The sequence below is a fragment of the Motacilla alba genome, chromosome 2 (genome assembly GCF_015832195.1).
Source record: "Motacilla alba alba isolate MOTALB_02 chromosome 2, Motacilla_alba_V1.0_pri, whole genome shotgun sequence".
Lineage (NCBI taxonomy): Eukaryota > Metazoa > Chordata > Aves > Passeriformes > Motacillidae > Motacilla > Motacilla alba.
Genome location: NC_052017.1, coordinates 42,311,281 through 42,334,371, shown reverse-complemented (window position 1 = coordinate 42,334,371; position 23,091 = coordinate 42,311,281). Strand labels below are relative to the sequence as shown.

The following is a 23,091-nucleotide window of genomic DNA, read 5'->3' as shown; positions in this document are numbered from 1 at the left end:
TGCCATTGTTTCAAGCTCTGCAACTCAGAGGATTGGGAACTGAGGTTGTATTTCTGGTAATGGGAACTGAGTCTGTAATACAACAGCCTGAACCAGGACTCCAAGAAGAAAAACAAAATAATAAAAGTGGGCTGCATATTGGGAAGACAGCATAGAGATTTAACATTGCACATAAAGCCTTATTTTCACACTCTTTGCTTACTTTCTCTTCTACTGGTGTCCAAATTGAGTTTTTGTCTTTCTTCTACTGCATGTGTTCCCTACTTTAAGGCCAACTGAGCAACTTTTCATTGTAGGGACTTGAGGAACTCAAAGCAAGACAATGAAAGTTTCCTTGAGAGCTAAAGCCAAGTCATGCCAAGTGAGCAAACTTTACTATTTATACTGATTAGGAGTTTGAGCCTCTCACTACTGTGTGGTATGTTATATCAAGAGCCTTCAGTCAGATGGAGATGCTTGGGAAAAACAAGAAGAAGGGAGTCACCTCTGACTGCCTGAAACTCTCAGCTGGGTCTCACATGAAGCCTCAAGGAAAACCAGAGCCTGCCTCCCTCTGGTCCTCTTTTCATATCCTAAACAGACTGCAAGAGTGGCCAAAATACATCCCGAGCTGCTTAACTCAGCATTTTCTACTTTGTCTATGCCCTTGCAGCTATTTAGCCCTAGCTAGTCTCAATATCTAAGCTCAGTGATACAAATCCCCTAATGAGCCTGTCCATTACTCTGCTGCTTAATCCTCCTCTGCCTCAAAAGACTGAGGATGGGACCTGCAGTTTAAATTTCTCCAAACAGATTTTCTATGTGTAAGACACTACCATGCATTTCCTAGCCAGCTTTATGAAAATCCTGTACTGTCCAGGTAACTCTAAGGAACAAAGCAAACTGTTTGGAGAACAGATAGCAGGAGCACTTATGTTGTCTTGCACCACTTGACCTTTGTGTTCATGTCACAGTAAGGATCCTCAACCAAATCAACTCTCTGGGCAATGATTTACTCTACTTGTGCTTCTCTGCTGGTTAAAGATTCCATGGTTTTTGTTTTTTGGAACCAAAGCAGAAGCCCACCAGCCTCTGTGTTTTTTTCTCACACACGTCGTGTGTGGGAAATGGATTTGTAATTCAAACATAATTCTCCTCTCCTCAAATCTCTCACTTCTTCACTTCAGCTGGGCTGCTCTTCCTCTCATGCCTACTTTCTGAAGGGAACATGACCCAAAATGGGAAAATAAGAACTGGGAATGGATCTGCAGAGCACAGGTGCTTCCTTTGCACAAATATCTGTAATAACCACTTGGCTAAAAGAAATTGGAACCTTAGCTTACAGTGAATGAGGTTTCCCCTTTTTCTGTGCAGCCTCACAAACCAGGCTGCATTATATGTTGGCTCACAGACCAATTAATTAAATTTAGGATCTGTTTTAGACTAAGAACTTGCTGAGATGAGAGCAAATGGCTGAAGGGAAGAGGCTGGATGACATACTCTGCTGAGCTGTATGTGAAGAGTGATGTGAAACTGTTTGAACTCACTAGTCAGCAGAATAAGATGACAGAGAAGGCTCTTGCTACTCATATTAGAAAAAATAATGTGAATCGTCTACATTTTTCTGAGGGCTTAACAGAAAAAGGAGAAATTAAAAGAAAAAAAATAAAAGGGAGATGTTGAATATGGGTATAATAAAGTGCAATTAACTCCATGTTGTGTGTAGAGCAATTTCCTGCAGCGCATCCTCCATGCAAATGAGGCACAGCAGGAACCAAGGTCAGTGGAGGGAGCAGTGCTTTTTTACAGAGCATTTACCTGTGGAACTTATCTTTTATAAATGATAAATAAGAATAAGGGTGACTAAATCCTGACAGTTTCAGCCCAAATTTGGATTCTGCTGTTCTAAGTACCATGTAAACATACGGGAAATCAAACCTGCCCTCCAATATCTGCAGTCTAAAGACAATAAGCTAGAGAAGGAAGGAAATGTTTATCACATACAGATAACAAGTGTTAGCTACATGGTAGCTTGCATCACTGAAGGGAGAAAGCCAGGCAAGTCAATTTACTTTAGGGTAGGAGGATAATAAAGAAGGACATTATGGAAAATGGGGAAAAGGGCTGGATAGGAGATGACTTGTTGATGGGCTTGATTTCCTGGTTCAGAACTCTGAACCAGGCAGAGTCAAGCAGGCACAGAGGTCTGCCTTGTGCAGTCTGCTGGCTGCAACCATGAGTCCCTGTGCAACATGGGACTCTGCAGAGGAACCTCCCAAAAAGTGCAGCATCTCTCCCTTCCCAGGCACAAACAGCCAGTGCTCCTCAGCATCCACACACTGCTCAGGCCTGATCATCCAGAGCCTGCATCACTCAGTAGAATGTCTCTCTCACCACTGTCTCTGAGAGAAGGAGACCCAGGCAGTGACCCAGGCTGCCAAAGCAATGCTCTGTAAAAACATTTGCTCCCCTTCCAATTTACTGTTTTTTGCATTTTCTGAAATTTCTCAGGAACCAAGAAATCCCAAGTGGCATCTTAAGGCCATCAGGATGAGTATACTCCATAATACAAGGCAGTACCCATGGAGACCCTTCTGGCTTTCTCCCTGCCTGCACAGATATTCTCTTTTTTAATGAAAACAAAGACTTTATGAGAGAGAAGGAGAAATGATGCACAAACAAGCCTATCCCAACATTCAGTCCATGCTGCAGGTCCATGTCCCACAGTTTATCTGAGAGAGCAGTATCCCAGCAATGCTCAAGGTTTAAATGCATGTATGCACTCTTTTAAGGCTTTCAGAACTTTGCTGGCACACCAAGCTTAAAAAAAAGTTTGAATTCTTCAAGCATTTTTCTTCCAGGTAATAGAAAAATGCTCCCTTTCTAAATGTGTATTAAATTTCTTTGGATTCATATATGAAGTGGACAATTCTGGATTTCTGCCTTCTCTCAGAACAATGTGCAAATGGGTATCTGTGCTGTTAACTCCCCTATTGATTTTGTGATTCACAGTGTAATCAATTTGCCTGTCTCTCCCCAATTTCTGCCTCAGGGCAAGGAGAGCTGTACTAATGGTATGGGACAGTGGGGCTGTCTCTGTTTGCTGCTGTTACAAATGCTGCTGGTCTGTGAACACACACTCTCAATTTTATTTTTTTTTTTCTTTTGCCTCCTTCCTCTCTAAGTGCACATTCACCTTAGGAGGTCAGCAAGTAGGTAAATCCCAGATTCCCATAGTAATTAGTATCCTCCCCATGTCTGCACTCAGGAAACTAAGAGACCCCATTCACAACTTACCAAGATTGTCAATTTGCATCCCTTGCCACCATGACTTAGGCTATTTCTGTTTCTCTTCAGTCATATCAGCGCTGTGTCTATGTTGATATTCCTGTATTTGTGGATCTTATCAGCTTGTGACTCACTGGCTAACTCTTTGCTAACACAACTGTGTGGTTTAGAAGAGATTTGCTTCAGCTGAAGCAGTATGTACTTTTTCTATCTTCCTGAAGCTCACCATCCTCCAGTCCAACCTATACTCTGCATTCCACTAGCAAGTAATACAACCTGTGGGTGTTTTTGCATCCTTCTTTCAAATACTGCATTGTCTTGGCTAACAATGTTTGCCAAAGTCTCTACATCAGCACATTTGGAGCTCTGGCATGTCTTTCTGCACTTCTTCTAGTTTTTAGATTCCATTTTCTAGTGCCTCCACAGTACTGGACAGTTGTTCAACCTTCTTAAATTTCCTAAACCAGCCTGGGGGTTTCCCTCTGCCTTGCAAATTATAATCGCTCAATATCATTGGTCAGTTTTGTGTTGTCTAGTTAATAATGTTCTCTGACCCCACTCAGTGCAGGCAATTCATCAGGGACCATGTTAACTCCCTCGAGGGAAAAAGCTGGTGTCTCAGTTTGCATTTTCAATTTGTATTCACATACTAAAAACAGAACAAGAAAATGCACTCTTCACCTCTTCTCTTTACTTGGTCACAATTCAAAAGTCTGAGGCATATCAACTGATTCAGAATCGGAGGAAAGAAAAAGTCTTATGACTGTCTTCATCTTTTGCTGGTACCCACTGTCTGCATAAAAGGCTTTTTCAGTTGGCCTCTGCTTCTCCAGAGCCACGTCAGCTGTGGTGCCATTTTTAGCTGTGACATTTTCCCCACTCAGAATATTTTCTCAGTCCATTATACCCCGTGCACCATCTGCCATACAATAGCCACACAGTGCCAAGGAGCCTGGTCACAGTCTGCTTTATTCAGTGGACGAGCCCTAATTGCTTAGCCTGGCACAATATGAGCCTGCCCACAGCACAGCCTCCCATTCCAAACGCTCGTGCCACGGCTCCTCCGGGGTACAGCAACCCAGGCCAGCCTGGCAGACAGCTGTGACCACCGATTCCTTCCGACACAGAGCGCCGTGCTTCCATGCACCTGCTGTGAGCACAGGAGGGAGCAGCCACGCCGCAGGCCCCAGGTGCCCTTTGTTCCCAGTGTCACGCTGAGAACACGGCCAACAGGAGGAGGCTGTGAGACTGGGAGCCGAGGAAGGCACTGCACGTCCTGGATGGAATTAGTCCGAGTGGTTCTGCTGTCCTGCCTGGTGCTAAAGAGTGCTGGAGGGGTGGGAACGGGAAGGCTGGGGTTGTAGTGTTGTCTCTAGCTTTGTATTGGATGCAGCCTCAGTAATGTGGGCCAGGTTCATCTAACCTGTTGAACAAAGGGCAGATGCCAGTTTTAGTATCTCCCTTGCAGGCTGTACAGTTGTTGGCTCTGAACACCTTGGGGCCAGCACTGTAGAGTGAAAACATCCAGTCTCATCCTTCTCCCCTGCGAGATGGCCACAGTTCCTCGAATCCACAGGGAAGTGACACAGACCAACCTGCCACGAGAAACACCACAGAGTAACACTCAACATCCTTGCTCCACCTCTGCTTCAGTGTGTAGTGAAAAAAGATGCCAAGGCTGAACACAGTCCTGACATAACCAGGGAAACCTCACAGTCCCACGGCTGTGACACCCCATCAGCCTGTGCTAACCAAGGAGGGAATACTTCTTGTCCCGCCCAAATACACCAGCACACTCTGAGCTGCTGCTCTCTCTGGGTCTGCTGCTCTCTCAGCCTGCACAGACAAAGGAATGTTTGATGTGACAATGACACATTTTCTTTTTGATCACTGGGTATTTAGAGAGGAAGTGGTAGGCCAGATGCTATTTCTATATGGTCGAAATCAGGACAAGTTTGGTAGAAAGGGAAGGGAGAATAACATAATGTACCAGGAGCCCAGTACCACAGTATTAATACTCACTTGTTAACCCCTACTGTAGTTCCCAATCAAAGTAACCTTTAATTGGAATGTCTCAAGGCCCAAATCTGTGGTATGGTGTGGTCCCTCCATCAAAGTCAGTGGGAACTGATGGCATAATGCAGCATTTTGTAAGATCAGGCCCTTGATAACAAGAGGGCTCTGAGCAAGAGAGCCCACCAGATGCATTTGTAGATAGCCACAGTGCCTGTCCTCTCTCAGTCCTGGAGAGGGGCCAGGAAAGAACTGGGCCTGCGGAGGCTGCCTGTGGGAAGCAGGTCCTTTGTGACACTTCTCCCAGGCTGAATATGCCTGCCAGTGCCACTCACCGCTGCCATGGGAAGCAGGAAAAAGCAACTCCCAGTCTGTTTCATTCCAGTTGCTGGGAAGGAGCCATTTGGATACAGCCTCTGCACTTTGCTTGGGGATAGGTTTCATTCATAGAAGCCTTTCCATGAAGTCGCTTGTTTTGGGGTTGGCAGATCCCACTCACTTGTGCAAAAGGCAAGGAGAAGCCAGCTCTAAATAAAGAGAAGGGAAGGTGTAAGAAAGGCAAGGAGATGAGCTATGTTGTTACAAATAAGTTTCTGCACTGGCGGCTAATTAGCATTTACACTACTTCAAATATTTAATATCCAAAAGAATTACTGTTCATAAAATGCAGTTGAGACAATTTTACATGTAGCTTATTAGCAGTAATGGATTATACTGAACACACCATGCTTAAAGTGAGATATAAAGTCAGCAATATGTAAATATAATTTTATTCTGGTCTTCCTCTTTCCCTTGAAATGAGAAGGGCTTGCCAGAGACAAAATGGGGATTACTAAAGTAGGAGAAGCTGTAAAATGGCAAACTAAACTGCAGCTGACTTCACACAGTAATTAATGAGAGAGATACTGCCTCTCTGGTCATGTGCATCCTATGCATCTCTGCTTGAATGGCTGCTCAACTGGAGAGCAACTCGTCTGTAAAACAAATAAGGGGAAAAAATGGGAGCAGCAGTTAATATAAACAGAGATTTTTCTAATATTTTTGTGGAATTAAAGAAGTGTTGTATTAAGGCACTGCATTTTGAATTTTGTATAAAGCACTGCAGTTCTTAAGGTATTGATGTAGTGGGACACAAAAAACAGCGAGCTGTCAATGCAACAAATTATTGCCTCATGGGTAGAGACAATTAGAATCCAAGCTGCCATTAACAATAATAGTATTTCACTGTTCCCTCCCTCACATTATGCTAAGAACATTCCCTCTAAATAACAGTATCTCTGAGATGCAGCTATATTTTCTTAAAAAAAAAAAAAAAGGTTTCCCTTTCTTTGATATCCAAGTGCTATTTAAGTAGACAAAAAAGAGGACTTGACTGAATGTAAGAAAACACTCTTAGTTGTCTGGTCTGCAGTTAATAATTTCCAGCTCCTCCTCCCACCCTGTTAAAGATTTAGACAATTCAGTGCTGGGACTTAAAGGAAGGTAGCACTGGTTAGTGGCTAGTGCCACCTTGTGAACAAAATCCCAAACACCCTTCCTTCACCATTTTTACCAAACTACTTATGCAGCAAAATAGAATAAAAAAAATAAAATCCAACTTTTGCACGAGTAAGTAACTTCATGATAAGAAGGTTATCCCATATTTAGGGATAAAACATGAGACTACTACTCCAACCAGGCCAGACAAGAGCTTGACAAAATAGAGACAGTCTAGAAAGAAGATAGATATTTTACAGTACAGCTGATGGTAAAAGAACCTATTCCTTTTTCACTGCATTTCAAACAACACAAACACAGGGATAACCAGCTCTCCAACTTCCCTATGGACTCCACAAGAGTGGGATTTGCAGTGTCCTGACCAGGAGCAGATAGGAAAGACAGGAGAGATCAGAATCAGAGCAGCACTGACACTTTTTATGACATACTAACATTTTTTATTACAAGCTGTGCACCTGGCACCACACAATTGTAGTTGAAACTGTGCCACTAAAACTAAAATTATTTTGTATTACTTAAGGCATTTTGATATATATTTCTCTTCCTCACCCACCTCTCCTACAGCCCCACTCCGTCCCATGGATTTTGAGTACCTACTTCATCAGGATTTTTTGATCAGGTTTGTCTATAGCAGTGGTTCCTCTTTTCCCAACATCAAGGGTCAGCAAGGAGAGGGATGCATTAGATCTCCCATCCTGAAGTGCAAGCCCCTTTGCCATCCTGGAGGTGCAAGCAGCTCTCAAGGAAGTCAGATGAATTTTCCCCTCAGCCTTGTCAGAAGGACCCTTTTACCATGCCCATTTCTAATTTGGGAAAGTACTTCCAGTTTTGTCCTTTTAACCAATCCTTTCCTTTTGAAGCTTGCATTGTGGTTAACTCTTCATCTCCTACACTTTAAAGACTTGATGTTTATAGCAGTAGGAAAATAAGAATTAGAGCTCACACCAAATGTAGCTCCTGGTTTCTTAAGAACTGGAAGGGCGGGACTTATTTCTTATTTCTTGTGGGGGGACTTCAACTTACCAGGTGTCTGCTGGAAAGACAACACAGCAGATAGGAAGCAGTGTAGGATGCTCATGGAGTGTGGGGAAGGTAACTTCCTGGCACTGCTGGTGAGGGAGCCACCTAGGGAAGGCACTGGACCTGTTGTTTGTGAACAGAGAAGGAGGGATGGGTGATATGATGGTTGGAGTCCATCTTAGATACGGTGATCACAAAAAAATGATAGTTTTCTATTCTCAGAGAAGGATGGGGATCAGCAGAATGACTAACTTGGATTTCCAGAGGGCAGACTGTGGCCTGTTCAGGAGACTGCTGATAAAGTCCCTTTGCCCCTCTGAAGGGCAAAGGAGTCCAGGAAGGCTGGACATGCTTCAAGAAGGGAATCATAAAGTTGCAGGTGCGGGCTGTCCCCACATGCCTAAAGAAAAGCTGGAGTGGAAGAAGAGAAGCCTGGCTGAACAGAGAGCTTTGGCTGGATCTCAAGGGGAAAAAAAGAGGAGAGTTTATGAGCTTTGGAAGAAGGAGCAAGCTTCTCAGGCAGACTACAAGGATATCTTGAAGTTATACAGGGAGAAAATCAGAAGGGTCAAAGCCCAAGGAGAACTTATTATAGACACTACTGTAAGAGACAATCAAAATGTTCCTATAAATACATTAGCAACAACAGGAGAGCTAAAGAGAATCTCCATTCTTTACTGGATGCAGGAGGAAACATAGTGACAAAGGATAAGGAAAAGGCTGACATACTTAATGCTGCCTTTGCTTCAGTCTTTAAGACTAACATTAAGTTGGTCTCTAGGTACCCGCTGAAGTGGAAGACAGGGACAGGGAGCAGAATGAAGATCCCATAATCCATGGGCAAATTGTCTGTGACCCACTACACCTATGGAGCCAGCAGGACTAGGCAAGTGATCATCCCCCTGTATTCAGCACTGGTGAGGCCACATCTTAAAACCTGCGCTCAGTTTTGGGCCCCTGAAAAAGGCACTGAGGTGCTGGAGCTTGTCCAAGGAAGGGCAGCAAAGCTGGTGAAAGGTCTGGAGCACAAGTTTCATGAGGAGTAGCTGGGGGAGCAGGGGTATTTAGCCTGGAGAATAGGATGTTCAGGGGGTGCCTTATCACTCTCTGCTGCTGCCTGAAAGGAGGGTGTAGCCAGGTGGGGATCAGTCCCGTCTCCCAAGTAAAAAGTGAGAGTACAGGAGGAATTGGCCTCAAGCTGCACCAGGGGATGTTTGGATATGAGGGAAAAATGTCTTCACCAAAAGGGTTGTCCAGCAGTAGAGCAGGCTGCTCAGGAAAGTAGTGGATTCACCACGCCTAGTAGTATTTTGGAGACTTGTAGATATGGCACTTAAGGACATGGTTTAGTGATGGACTTGGCAGTGCTGGGTTAAAGCTTGGACTGAATGATCTTAAAGAGATTTTTTTTTTCAGCCTAAACAATTTTATGATTCTTCAGTTTTTCACTCCAAGATCTTTCCCTTTTCCCCACAAGGCAGAAAGTGAGAGTAAGGGTTTGAAGGTAGCCAGGAAACCAACAGCAGGGCTGGGAATGGTACTTGTCATTCAAATTGCAGTGAGAAGTCATTCAGGAACCAGGTTTTCCATCATCAGAGCCAGTATCTCTCTTTAATAAATTAATAAAGACATAAATAAATTAATAAATTAATTAATACAGGATCTGCTCTGCATCAAGATGGCTTGCTAGTTAAATATTGAACCAAGATATAGGAGATAATTTCTTCAGTCCCATTTTCACACTAACTTAAATTTGAAGTAAGGAAAATATCAATCTCTGTGTCTTACCACAAGGGGGATGTCCTTTCTTCCTCTTCTTACCCATCTTGCATAATTGAATGGTTACAGTTTTAGGACAGGGATTGTCTCTTACTCTGAGTCCACAGCACCCAGGAAAATGCTGTCCCATTCAAGGGTTCCCAGGCATCACCACAACAAGCACGTAGTGAACATTTTCAAAGGGGTTTGTTCAATAGATTCCTTGTTGGAAGATGACATGTATTAAACTTGTCATTCAGGCTCCATTCACCCTGGTTTCTTAGACTCTCCTGTCATACTGTACAATCTACAATTCCAGTAATTTATATTTCTTTCCACGTCTTGAAATATTTAAGACACGCACCATAAAAATCAATAGCAACATAAAATTAGCTAAAGTAAAGATATATGATATGAAAGCAACATAAAATTAGCTAAAGATATATGATATGAAAGCAACATAAAATTAGCTAAAGTAAAGATATATCATATGAAAGGCTCCAGGAATTGTCAAATCAAGCCACAAAAGAAAATTTCTCATACTTTGGCTTATATTTATGCCTCATACTTTACTCATATTTATGAATGTAATCAGCAGTAACATATTCCCAACTCTCTACAAGGCTACATAAAACAGAAGTAACAGAGTGTTACACTGCTGCTACCTGTACTGCAAAATCATTTGAGTGTCACTGGAGCAAAGTCTGGCATTGCACATCTTCAGCTTTGTTTGGTATTTAAATAATGCTACTGTTGCAGCTACAGTTTGAGTTGCATGCTAGGATTTTGCATGCTAGGATGTTGCAGGCCCATTCAAACTCCTCTCTTGACATTTTTGAAAGATGCTTTTTTAAAAAAAAATTGTTTCTAAAGACAAGGATATTAATTTTTGGATTTTTTTTTTTTTTTTTTTACAGTACAACATAATGCTGCCTGACACTGAATTTCCTGCCAAACAATAGGCTGGTCTGGCACATGAACAAACTATGTTGCTGCTAGCTTGAACAAAACAGTCTTCCCCTTCATCAGTCATTCACAGGTAACCTTTTTTTTACAGAAGTACTAATATATCTTAAGATCTGTTCTAATTGCAAAGTCATTTTATCTCACTGATCTACTATTGGTGATTGAATCAGGCAAAGATCTCGCACAAAGAAGTCTGTGAAAATGAAGTACAAACTGCATATTATGGAATTGAGGTTAAAGCTCTCAGTTGCTAAGCTTACCCCCTCTTCAGTGGGGGGACCACTTGAGAACTCTTGAGAACACCACTGCTCTCCTTTAGGAGGTGAATGTGGTTAATGCTGTAGGGTCTGTGGTATTTTCTTTTTCTTTAAGGTTTATGGGGTTTGTAACTTGGAAAATAGCTTGGAAAGGAACCCTTAAGCCTAAGGGCAGGTTAGTATATTGTAGAGAGGAAAATCTGTAACAGGAAGATTTTTCACTATTCCTAAAATACATTCTTGGCTCTGTATTAGCTTGATTGTTTCAGTTTACTTTGAGGTGGGTTCTTGTCTCTTCTGAGTTTCATTTCTAACAGGCTTTCTCTGGGCCATTGTTTCCCAGCCAAGTAAAGGTCAAGACTACACAGATGATTGCTGATCCTTAATTTATTAGCTGCTTTCAAAACAAAACCACAACCTGAAACTGTTATTGGAAGCTGATCCAAAGCCAGCAAAAGTCTTTAGTGGCATACACTGGATGGAGCCAAGAGGGCATGCTGCTGTATCAGGTGGCAAGTCCAAACATCTGCATATTCAACTTTCAGTGACTCCAATTCATCTGGTCAAGAGGTCACAAATGTGTTGTTCCCTGAGGCAAGGTCTTAAAGGACTCAACCAAGAGCCCTCAAATTCTAAATGTGAGATCCGTGATTAGAGACTTCACACAGATGGTCACAGCCAAGTTTATGGAGTTGTACAGGATTTCAGAACTATCTTTCCAAAGGTAGTTCTGAAAAAAATGGTGGCAATGGTTTTGAGGTGTCTTCAAACTATTTTCATGTTTCTTTGAAATGTGGTTTGCAAATAAAACAAATAGAAGGGAACATTTCTTAGTTTGGTAATGAAAACAAGCCTCCTTTCCTCTCTCCTTATCTTCTTCCATTCTGCTTTTGAACACTCTGGTTTTAGCAAAATAGCAACAGGTCTGTTACATTGTAATGAAAAAGGCTTTTATTAGATGATAAAAAATCCAATTCAGTGTCCTATTTCAAACAGAAGTTAGAAGACAAATTTGGGGAGGAAAAATCCCAAAAAAGCACATGAATATCCTTACATTTCAGATGCACAACAATCCCATATGTATGAAGATATCATCATCCCTTTGAACAGCAGCTTCTCTGCTGTACCAAGTTTACAGCAGCAATCCAAGGGTCCAGAGAAATGGGCTGTGGAAAAATACTGAGTGGGGCCTAGACAGTCAGCAGGCTTGTCTACCTGTAATTTGCCTACTTTCTGACTTTTCCCGGTAGCTACCCTCATTTATTTCCATTCTAACTTCTCTGGATGCTACAGGCATCAGAAACCAGAGCTGCAGTTGATTGGTGCCATCTAACTTAAGACAGCACAGCACCTCAAAGTGGGAACTGTGAAAAAGCACTGAAGTGACAGTGAAGAATAAAGCTTTTTTCAAGTCAAAGGAGGAAAACAGAGCTGGATTTGTATTTTCAGTCACACAGCTGCCTTTCTGAATATTCCACATCATATATTTTTCAAGCATATAAGTTAAGCCTATGTCTTTGGCAAAGACTTTCAAAAGCAATCTAATTTTTCAAGAATGAGACCTAAAATTTGCTGGGAAAGAGAGTAAATGATCACAAACAGAATCATTTAAGTAGAAATACACAAAATCACTATTAATTTGGAAGAATCACGTAGTCTTTTTCTTGTGCCCTTGTCTTCCCTGATTTCACAGCACCCTGCTGCAAACACAATGAACAGTGCACATCAGCCTAGGAAGTGGGAATGAAAAAGGTTCCCTAATGGAACATCTTACCTGGCTAATAGCTTCTATCTTTGCAGGCAATGGCTCTGTGTGCCTCCCCACAGTGCAGGCTCACCATCTGCCTGCGCTCTAATAAATGAATTCACATTACAAACACAGAGCACAAACACACTCATATCCTGAGCCTACTGCACCCAAGGGTCAGATGTTTTTGCAGTGTGTATAACTAGCAAATGCTTGCTCCCAAATGTTTGAAATGGCTCACAATCTTTCCTAATAACAATCATAACCAGTGAAAAATTCATCACAGCTATACTGTGGTAAGGCAAAACTCCTTAAAAAATACTTATCTATTTTCACTAATTGTATCTCAGCAATATCTTTGCAATATAAAACTCTGCTTCCCACAGAGTCTTGCATGTGTTACTAATACCATACACAATCAGATGCCACCTTCCTGCCTCCCTGGAACATCAGCCTAATTTTGGAACCTGCAGGCTTCCATTTTCAAAATTTCACTTTTTAGATGAACAGCTTATTTAATTATATGTCATCCCTGATCTGTGAAACTCAGGGATTTTTTTTCCCCTAGAAATTTAAACATAATCTTCCATTTTCCTTCACACACTGATGCTCAACACTGATATCCTCTCCAAATATATATATATATATATTTCAACTAACTCTTCCATAAAGCACTTCCTAATTTTTAATTTGTGTCTCTCAGTATACTCATATATGCTTTTTTCTCAGTAGTTCATACTTCTAATGAAAGAAATGCAGTATCCACATAGTATAGACATAATACCTGTGTGGATTTCTGTCTAGTCGTGGCTTGTTGTCACACATCAGACAACATCAACCAAATTTGTCAGAAGCTGTCCTTTGACAGAAAGGACACACCATGTCAGAGAACTCAAAGACTTCATACTTCTGTAAATTTGATGAAAACAGATGACAGCCAGACCATACCCATGTCCTCACTGCTCATTTAACATCATTCCTTAATACATGCTGTCCAGTTCCAGGAGGAGACATCAGAGAATCCCACACTGAAAAGTGTCATTTAGGACTCCCTGACTTCAGGAAAAACCCTAATCCAAGTTCATACTTTATTAAACATCAGAGAATGTAAGCTCAGGGCACCAAATCATTAAAAAAATTGGGTTTTCTCAGTCCCATTACTTCAACAATTATTTCCTTCTATCCTAAATATTGCTCAGAACAGGATGTTGGCATAAAGGAACTTACTACTTATCCTTGCCAAATAAAGCAGCTAGTTCATCTTAAGGGGAACAAAAAGCAGGTCTTCTACAGACAACTGAGTCATCTCAGCAGCCTGCACTGACTGCAGACAAATCAAAGAACCATCAGGACATTTATTACAATCACAGCAGAGTGGCTTGCTTGTGCAAGATGAGCATGATTCAGTGCATATATGCTTTTTTCAAGTCATTTTAACACCATTATCCCTGATTACTACATCTCCCTAAGGACAGCTCTACACAGAATGGCTTGGGTTGGAAAGGACCTTAAAGATCATCAGATTCCAATCCCCCTGCCATGGTTCTTAGAGCCCCATCCAACACTGCCAGTGATGGAGAATCCCCAGCCTCTTTGGGCAACCTGCTCTGGTGCTTCACCACTCTCACAGTAAAGAATTTTTTCCATACATCTAACTTCAATTTCCCCTCTTTCGGTCTGAGCCAGTAACTGCTTATCCTATCACTGCAGTTTGTTCAAGGATACAGGGTACAGGTATTGCTGGCATGTGCTGCTGGTGAGCTTACTTGAGCTTGGGATGGCTGAAGAGTCCGGGGAGTAGATCCACTTTACTCAGCACTGCAGCAACCACATGCACCCCATCAGTTACTATGTCTCACATGATGAGGCAAGGATTTCTTGAAGCTGACTCAACTTCCTCAAACTTTACCACAGTTACAAAAATTTGCCATGATTTAAAGTTCACAGAAGCAGAGTCATAGAAACTAAATTAACCCTTCTGACCATTCATCTCAAAATAACATCTGCTTTATGAGAACTATAGCAGAAGATCTTTGTGGCAGGGGCATTAATGCATGCTGCTTTACTTTGCAGGTCTGACTGGAAATGAGACTGAATGAGATATAATAAAAAAAGTTAGAAATACTGCTCTCCATTTAACATGCTGCTACACAAAAAAAAAGTGTATACAGAGATACTGAAGCTATAGCCACACACAAAAACATGTATTATTGTTCTGGCAATAGTTCAGTGTAAAAAGGAACTCAGTGGCTGAGTCTATTAGCAAAGTCTATTGGGCTGATTCAGGTCTTCTGATTAATGTTTTTGATTCTTGCCTACCTCACATTTCCTTTTGGAGATGAACAGTTCATTGCACTTGCCTTTGCATATGATGACAAGCACACAGCCCCGTGATAAAGCACCATGCAAGGCATTCCTTCAGTCTCATTTATGTGCTGTATACTCCCAAAGGAGCAAGCCTGCAGTTCTGAAAGGCACTTGGAGTTACAGGCTGCAAGCACCACTAAATATCAATAGAGCTCAGACTACAGGTAGTCATTGCAAAACTGCCATGCTAAAGATGAACATGTGCTGATGAAAGCCAACAAATAATGAAAGCACAGATTAGGATAGTGCTGTCATCGTTATATCTCTTTTTAGCAATAGCTTTTCATTTACTGTAAGTGTTACTAGATATTTATTACTAGCATGGCAGAAAGAGCTAATGGGTTGCACAGCAGGGGCCAGCAATGCATAAATCTCTGGGATAATACCCTCCATAAAAAAAGGAGATGACATGTAATAACCCTCCTCAAAGGGTCATTAGGAGAATTGTGAATGATTTAAGCATTTTTTTCTCTGAGTCCAAAGATTTGTGATCTGTTGCAAATTTATTTCTAACCATATCAATTGAATAAGACCTTTGGCAGCTCCAATTTGTTAAAAAAAATTGACTGGTTAACTTTGTAACATTAAGCTTCAGGCTGGAAAATGATCACTTCTTTCGTTTCATGAGCAATACACCCAGAGTTAAGATCCTGGGAAAAAAATCATTATTATATCCTATGTCATAAACAGAGGGGAAAAGTCACCTCTGGTCCACATCAGATGTGTATGACTGGGTCATCTAACACACGAGTCCAGTGGAATGACAGCGTGAGTCAAGCAATCACGTATTCTTATATACAGCCAGAGATTAAATCCCTACTCAGAACAGGGCCACCCTCAAAGTCACAGGATGCTCAAGGCCTTGGCCAGTCCTATTCCAAGTATTCCCAAGAATGAAGGCTCCAAAACTTCACTGGGCCCTGCCCCAGCATTTGATCTCCCCTTAGTATTTCACTGGAATTTCCCCTGTTGCAAACTGTGTACATTACACAGGATCAGCCCAGGCCATTGCACAAGCCACCGGATACTTCTGGGCTTCCTCTGCTGCAGCGCAGCTGCTCAGAATGCAGCTTAAAGACCCAGGCATGATTTTGAAACTGCATCATCCAAGAACACAGAAAAGGTCCTGCAGTGCAAAGTGCCACAGTGCAAAGAGCTGTGAGGAAAGGATGAAGTTCCTTCAAGCAGTTACATCTGCAGCAGCAGCAGCACAGTGGCTTTTAGTGGCAGGAAGAGCAAAGACCAACACAACTTTCCTGGGAGTGATGGAAAAGAATTAAGACCTCTGCCCAGGAAAGAAGCAGCTGACTACACTTCAAATCAAAGAAAGTACTCCCAACTTGCTGATTTCAGTTTCAAACAGGAAATTGACTTGGAAAACTTCAAATATTTCTGCACATTACATGAAGAACATCTAAATTAATTAGGGATAAATACAACCTGATTTGCTAACATGCTTCTTCAAGCATGAAATCAGATAAAATAGGATCTGCCTTAGAATATAAACATTTGTTTACACATCTAAATGCTGAGCATGTTAAAAAGATACCATTATTAAAATATTAAGGCAGCTTACACTGTACTGCTCACTGAGTCTGTTTCATTCCTGTATCTTAGAAAGTACACTCAGAAGTCCTACAAGTACTGAAAGTAAATGAAATACTATAACTTTAACAAGCCTCAAAAATCACAAGTGACAGGGAACACAGGATACTTATTTTAAAACAGTTTTTAATAAAAATGGAAGTTTATTTATATGCTTTACCTGATCCTCCAAAAATGTTGCACAGGTTTTATTTTAGAAGCAGGAATACAGATGCTCAACAGGTTGCCTGCATCACTAAACTGTCTGAAAATTGAATTAGAAATAGAATTCATATTTTGTATCCTAGGATGGAAACCAACAAGAGGTACTGGATGCCAACATTTTCGGTTCACCAGAAAGATGAGCACACAGCTTATGTGCTAGTTTCCATTTCAAACATGCAATGCTGTTGCTAATCAGCAAGAACTTATGTCTCCCTGAAAGGCTTTTGAAACTTGCTTTGAAGAAAAACTCTTGGAACACGCAAGTCTTCTTTCCTATTCACAGTTTCTCGCTGCACATATTCATTGACCACTTGCTCATATCCCTCAGTCTTGAAAAGCTGAGATAAGAACTCTGAAAGAGAATTAAAAAAAGAAAAAAGATAAAATGTTATGTTTAAGCTATTTTTAAAACACCAGACAGCATTTATACAAGCATATGTTCTTATGTGTTACAGCATGAAAATCACACAGGCCTTCAGATTTCAAGCTGCTCTATGTGGGCAGACTGCTGAATAAAAATCAATAAAGATCTCCTTTGGAAACATCAACCTAAGCAAAACAGCTTGTAAAACTGGGGCTTAAGCTAGTTACTCAGTTGAATTTCCAAAAAATTGATGCATCTCTTATTTTTATTACGCCTTGCCATTCTCATTGTGACTGACACCAGTGCATTTTCCCCTCGTGCAGCTGACCTTCACTAGCTGAATACATCACTTGCCACAAATATTTCAAAGGCAATCCAGCTGTGCAGATGCACCTCTGCTCAGGGAAGAACAACACCCTATGTTACATGCAATTGCTCAACAGAAAAACTGACAAAATGGCAAAGAGGATATGGTGGTACCAAGACTCCACAAAGTTGAACTGAAAGTGTTTTCCATAAACAAATTTTCCTCAGAGCCTATCTCCCTTAAGGAAGGCAGAAGCACCTCACAGAGTGACCTGTGCAGCAGGAAGGTCTGCTCATGCTATTGACTTGTCACGTTAATTAAAAACCGTGATTTTTTATCTCCTGCACCTCAGTTCACTTACTCAGGCAGCAATTTCACAGTAAATTTAAGCTGTTCTAAACTTGTGTAACTTGATAGAAAACAAAGACATTCAATTTTTCACTGTTCAGGGGGATTAGCTCAATGAAACAGTAATCATGTGGGTACAGGAAGCACCACCAGAGATGGTGTGTTGAGGAAGATGAGACCACCCACTTTGGTGGCACTGCAGGATTATGTCAACCCAAGCCCACCGTGGCTGTAAGCATTGTGTGCTCGTGTAAAACGGGGACCCACACCAATGAAATACCAATAAACAGCACTCCACTGTGAATCTATTGAATCATATTGTAAGGAAGTTGCACATATTTCATAATATAAAACTACAACCATGCATTCCTCCACAAATTTAATATAATTTCAAACAGTAGAAGAATGGATTTTTTTTTTTCCCACGGAAGAAGTTCTGTGTTGTCATCTGGCATATTATAAACAAGTATAATTCAAATCACCCCATGCAGCAATAACTTGGTGTACCAATGTACTGCTAAAGAAATAAAAAATAGCAAGGGTTGCAAACTCTGTGAAAATTATGGGAGTCATGTCTCCAGTAACAAAAGAATTGTCAATATTAGGCAATGCTTATATGAAAATCTGTGAAATGGATGAGATCAAAATGATTAAAAATGGGAGTAGAGGTGATCTGTGAGACAGTCACAGACCAGCCCAAGGAAAAACAATTGCTGACACAAGCAATATAAAATAAATTCTCTCTTTTCCTCTTCCTCATCCCTACCTCAATTCTTCTTGCAAGGGAAATATGCATACTAGCAAGGAACTTCTCATTCAGAAACCATTCTAAAACACAATAAAAATGAAATTTAAAATTCCACAGATAGGTCAGTCTCTTATTTGTTCCCTTTAGCATCCATTCTCTTTGTAAGAGCTAATTGTTTAAACAGAACTAAAAATCACTCAATAAATAACAGTTCTATAAATGCTTCAATGAAGCTGTAGCACAGCCTGCATTATCTTAGATTTCATCATTGTCCTATGAAGAATAGGGGGAGCTCAGACAAGATTAATGGTTTTTATGTATCAGAAGCAATTAGTTAATATGTTATGGCATAAAATATGAATAACATTTACTTGGCTCCAAATCACTCTTCAGCAGCTGTATCTTGCTTTAGACTAAGAACAAAGAACTCCACAGAAATAAATTCACAGCTCTTGTTACACAATGCTCTACAAGTGATGGGGGGAGTAGAGACTTTAGCATGAGGAACTGGGAGTTAGAAGCTATAGCCAAGCTATAAATCCAATTCATTGTGAGAGTCTAAGAAAATTCCTTCGTGTCTCTGTGCTTCAAATTCTCCACCAATAAACTGCAATAACTACTCTTCCTCCTAAACTATTATGAGCACAAAAGAAAAACTAAATACTGTATCACATGAAAATGGTTTTTTGCATTGTCTTCACTAAAAAACAAACCCTAGAAGACAGAGTGACCACAGCTCATCAGTACTATCCCAGCAGGATTTGTGCACGAGCTTCTCAGCGCTGCAGTCGTGGTTCTGCTTTTAGAAGTCAACAGACCTCATTCTGCTCACCTGCACAAAGAATGATGCCAAAAGAACTGCTTACTTACTTCATGAGGATGATTAATTCTCTTACTGAACATAGGTCTTTTCCCCTTAGGTAACAAATCTGAATGAAATTCAGCTAATTCAGAAACTCCTGCTCTTGAAGAATTATAGCACATACAACAAGCTTATAAACAAGAAAGCGCTCCACGAAGTTCTGCCAGTCTAAATAACTGCTTCTTCCCAAAAAGGATGGTAAATGAAATAAACCACAATTTAACAGTTCATCCACACAAAATAAAACTTCCATGGACATGTTGGCAGTTCCCTGGAGAAAGCTGAAACAGTAGATGCACAGAAAAGGAAGCACTCTACAACATGTCTTACCTTCAGTAAAAAAATACGATCTTGTCCCATCTTGTCTGACATAAAAGTTTTCCCCGAGTTTGCTGCCTGATTTAAACCTGAGCATTGCATGATCATACAGGCCATAGTCTCGGAACAGGACACACTTGCCTGGTTTTAATACCTGTCACATAATACACACATGCTTTAAAAAGCTAAACAGATTTAGTCAGATATAGGTACATGTATTTGTGTACACATACAGACATAGGTAACTAAGACAAGGTAGATTAACAGTCAATACAAGATTACAAGAATACAATACAACAGTGAGATAGATATCAATACCTGTATCTATAAATAAATAGGTGGATGTAGATAGATAGAGATACAATTCATTCTCTGTGCAACAAAAAGATTGTGCAAAAACTGGAGTCTTTTAAAAATGTTTCCCCATGAATAAAAGACTACAACTAGTTTTAGAATACCTATTTGGATGCTGATCAGCTAAATTAGCAACACTCTCCTGTGGTTTTTGCAGGGCAGTCAGGATGAGGGAAGAGACGAGAATCTTGACTCCATTTTTCAGAAGGCTGATTTATTATATTATCATCTATGTTATATTAAAAATGTTAAACTAAAGCTATACTAAAAGAATAGAGAAAAAGGATTCATCAGAAAGCTGGACAAGAATAGAATGGAATGATTAACAAAGTCCTGTGACTAAGCAGAGAGTGTGACCCAGCTGCATCCTTGATTGATTATTAAGTAGAAACACTTAACATGGACCAATCAAGGAAGCTCCTGTTGCATTCCACAGCAGCAGATAGTTATTGTTTACATTTCTTTCCTGAGACTCCTCAGCTTCTCAGGAGAAGAAAATCCTGACAAAAAGATTTTCATAAAATATGTCTGTGACACTCTCCAAACACAGAGCAAAGAAGAAAAGACACAGTGTAACAAAAATTCCCATCAGGGCATTTTTTTCTGTTGGCTAGTATCCTGTTTAGCACCTGATTTTGTTTAATGGTTAACAATAAAATTTAGAATATCATGACATTTCTTTTTTTCATGGGAGAGAGAAAAATGTTGCAATATCTTGCAAAATAAATAAGAAACCATTTTAGGAAAGTGCATAATGGATTTTTTAAATTGTTTTTTGGTAAAGAAAGCAAGTTATCAAGAGTTTAGAATTTATAAATACATGGTCATTGCTCATGCTGATTCTAGATATCTAAATATTTATATGAGCTAAGAACCAATCCTGATATTGCAAAAACCCACCCTAATATTCCTTTTTCAAACTGAAAAGGCTGATTATTTGGCTGATAATAAGCCAAATAATATCAGAAAACACAAGACCTTTAATACACACATATGCAAAAGTAAAAAAATATATGTTGATTGTATCCCTCTGCAGTCAATCTATGACATCTCAGGAAAATTCAGAACAATAACAATTCAGGTCATTTAAACCACCCTTTGGATAGGCCTGTCCTAGTCTGTCAACAAAGACAGCTCATGGGGGTGAGTCTCTCTAGATTAATGTTGACTTCTGAACACTCCACTTTTAAATCACTACAGGTCAAATATGTTTCATAGTAACAGCAACATCCTAACTGCAGGTCACTGGATCTTGGGAAGTTAATTTTGGCTCACTGTCATTCACTCCTTATGAACACAGACAGCTCTGCAATATATAAACATTATTCACAGCATACAACCCAAGTCACAGCTTTAAAATCAGAGAGTCAGAGAGTGGCCTGGGATAGAAGGGGCCTGAAAGATCTCACCTGGTTCCAACCCCCCTGCCATGGACAGGGGCAACTTCCACCAGTTCAGGTTGCTCAAAGCCCCATCCATCCTGGCCTTGAACACTTCCAGGAGGAAGGCATCCACGGCTTCTCTGGGCAACCTGTACCAGCAGCTCCCTAAAGAATTTCTTCCTACTATCTAACCTAAGCCCACTCTCAGTTTGAATCCATTTCCCCTTCCTTGCCACTACATGCTCTTTCTTGTAGAAATCTCTCTCCATCTTTCCTGCAGGCCCCTTTCAGGTACATTGTGGTTTTCAGGGTAGTTAGGATAAGGGTGAGAGACGTGAAATTTTGACTTCGTGTTTTAGAAGGCTGGTTTATTATATCATGATATCTATTATATTAAAAATGCTACACTCAAACTATACTAAAAGAATAGAGAGAAAGATGTATTAGAAGGTGAGACAGGAATAGAAAGGAATGTATAACAAAGGCTTGTGACTCCCAGAGAGTCTGAACCAGCTGCATCCTTGACTGGTCATTAAGTGCATTCTACACTAACAGATAATAATTGTTTACACCTTGAAATTGAGGCCCCCTCAGATTCTCAGGAGAAGAAAATCCTGACAAAAGGATTTTCATAAAATATCTTGACTACAGTACATGAAGGCCATATTTTATGTATCTTTTTGTTACACTGACGGCATGAATTAGGCCTCAATCCAAATAATCTCACAATACCAGAATAAAAAAAAGGAAATTATAAAATATATTTTAGTCCTGCATACTTGGTGAACTAACAAAATACATCCATGGAATACAGTATGAAAAAATCACCATTGCAAGAGAGTAATTTTCTCAGAAAAAAATATACTTTTGAGCTAAAAAGAAGGAAAGCGCTCTAAAGGCTGTAAAATCAGTTCGTTTTACCTTGTAAATGTTCCTCAGGACAAGATGCATTTTGTCAGGATGAATGGCAGAAAGCACAAATATAAGTGTGACAACATCCACGGAATCTGCTGGTATATTGTCTAGAAGATCATCTTTGGTAAGATCACACTGGAACACTTTACATCTTTCAGTACTATATAAGGCATTTTTCTAGGGAAATTAAAAGAGCAAGCTTTCACTGAAAATTAGCAGCATTTGTTGCTACAATAAAGTAAAAATCTTGTGAAATTAATCGGTAGAGAGACACAAAACACAGTGGCAAGAGAATATTAACCTCCAACAGGTGGCTTCTGCAATCAGAAATTCTTTACTGCTAACTACAATAGTGAAACTACAACTAGTAGAATAGCCTGTTCCCACAAATTTGAGAAGTAATGTGCATTAAGACAATTCAGAAAATATACTATTTCTGCTTTACCCCTGCTTATACTCTTTAAAGAATACATAAACACTATTGAAAGAAATTACGTATTACAGGGTGATGAAAGTAAAGCTCTTAAGTTACAGGTAGACTGCAAACAGTTGGGGTTCCTGTCACGTAATCTGCAGCTGGGCTGCTCCAGCCCACAGTATTTCTGTGGGGAAAAAACAAAATAAAACAAAACGGTCTTGGCAAAAAATAAATTCAGCAAGAGCCATGGAGGCAGATGCCATTAAGTCATCCAAAATCCAGGGCTCAGCCCAACGTCATCTTGGGGTGCAGCCACAGCATCCCAGGGAGCTGCTGTCCTCTTCTGTTTGCCACAGGTTTTTCTTTCCATCTTT

The 23,091-nt window shown here is 40.4% G+C and overlaps 1 protein-coding gene across 2 annotated transcripts in view; it reads right to left on the bottom strand.

Moving 5' to 3' along the window:
• Positions 1 to 11,706: 11,706 nt before the first annotated feature.
• METTL6 (methyltransferase like 6) overlaps positions 11,707 to 23,091 on the bottom strand; it is a 14,955-nt gene continuing 3,570 nt past the window's right edge. For both annotated transcript variants that reach the window (XM_038128461.1, XM_038128460.1), the window contains 3 exons: positions 22,306 to 22,476; positions 19,661 to 19,802; positions 11,707 to 17,053 (listed from right to left, as the gene is read on the bottom strand). In XM_038128461.1, coding sequence (XP_037984389.1) covers positions 16,905 to 17,053; positions 19,661 to 19,802; positions 22,306 to 22,476 — 462 coding nt within the window. In that variant the 3' untranslated portion in view covers positions 11,707 to 16,904. The remainder of the gene's footprint in view (positions 17,054 to 19,660; positions 19,803 to 22,305; positions 22,477 to 23,091) is intronic.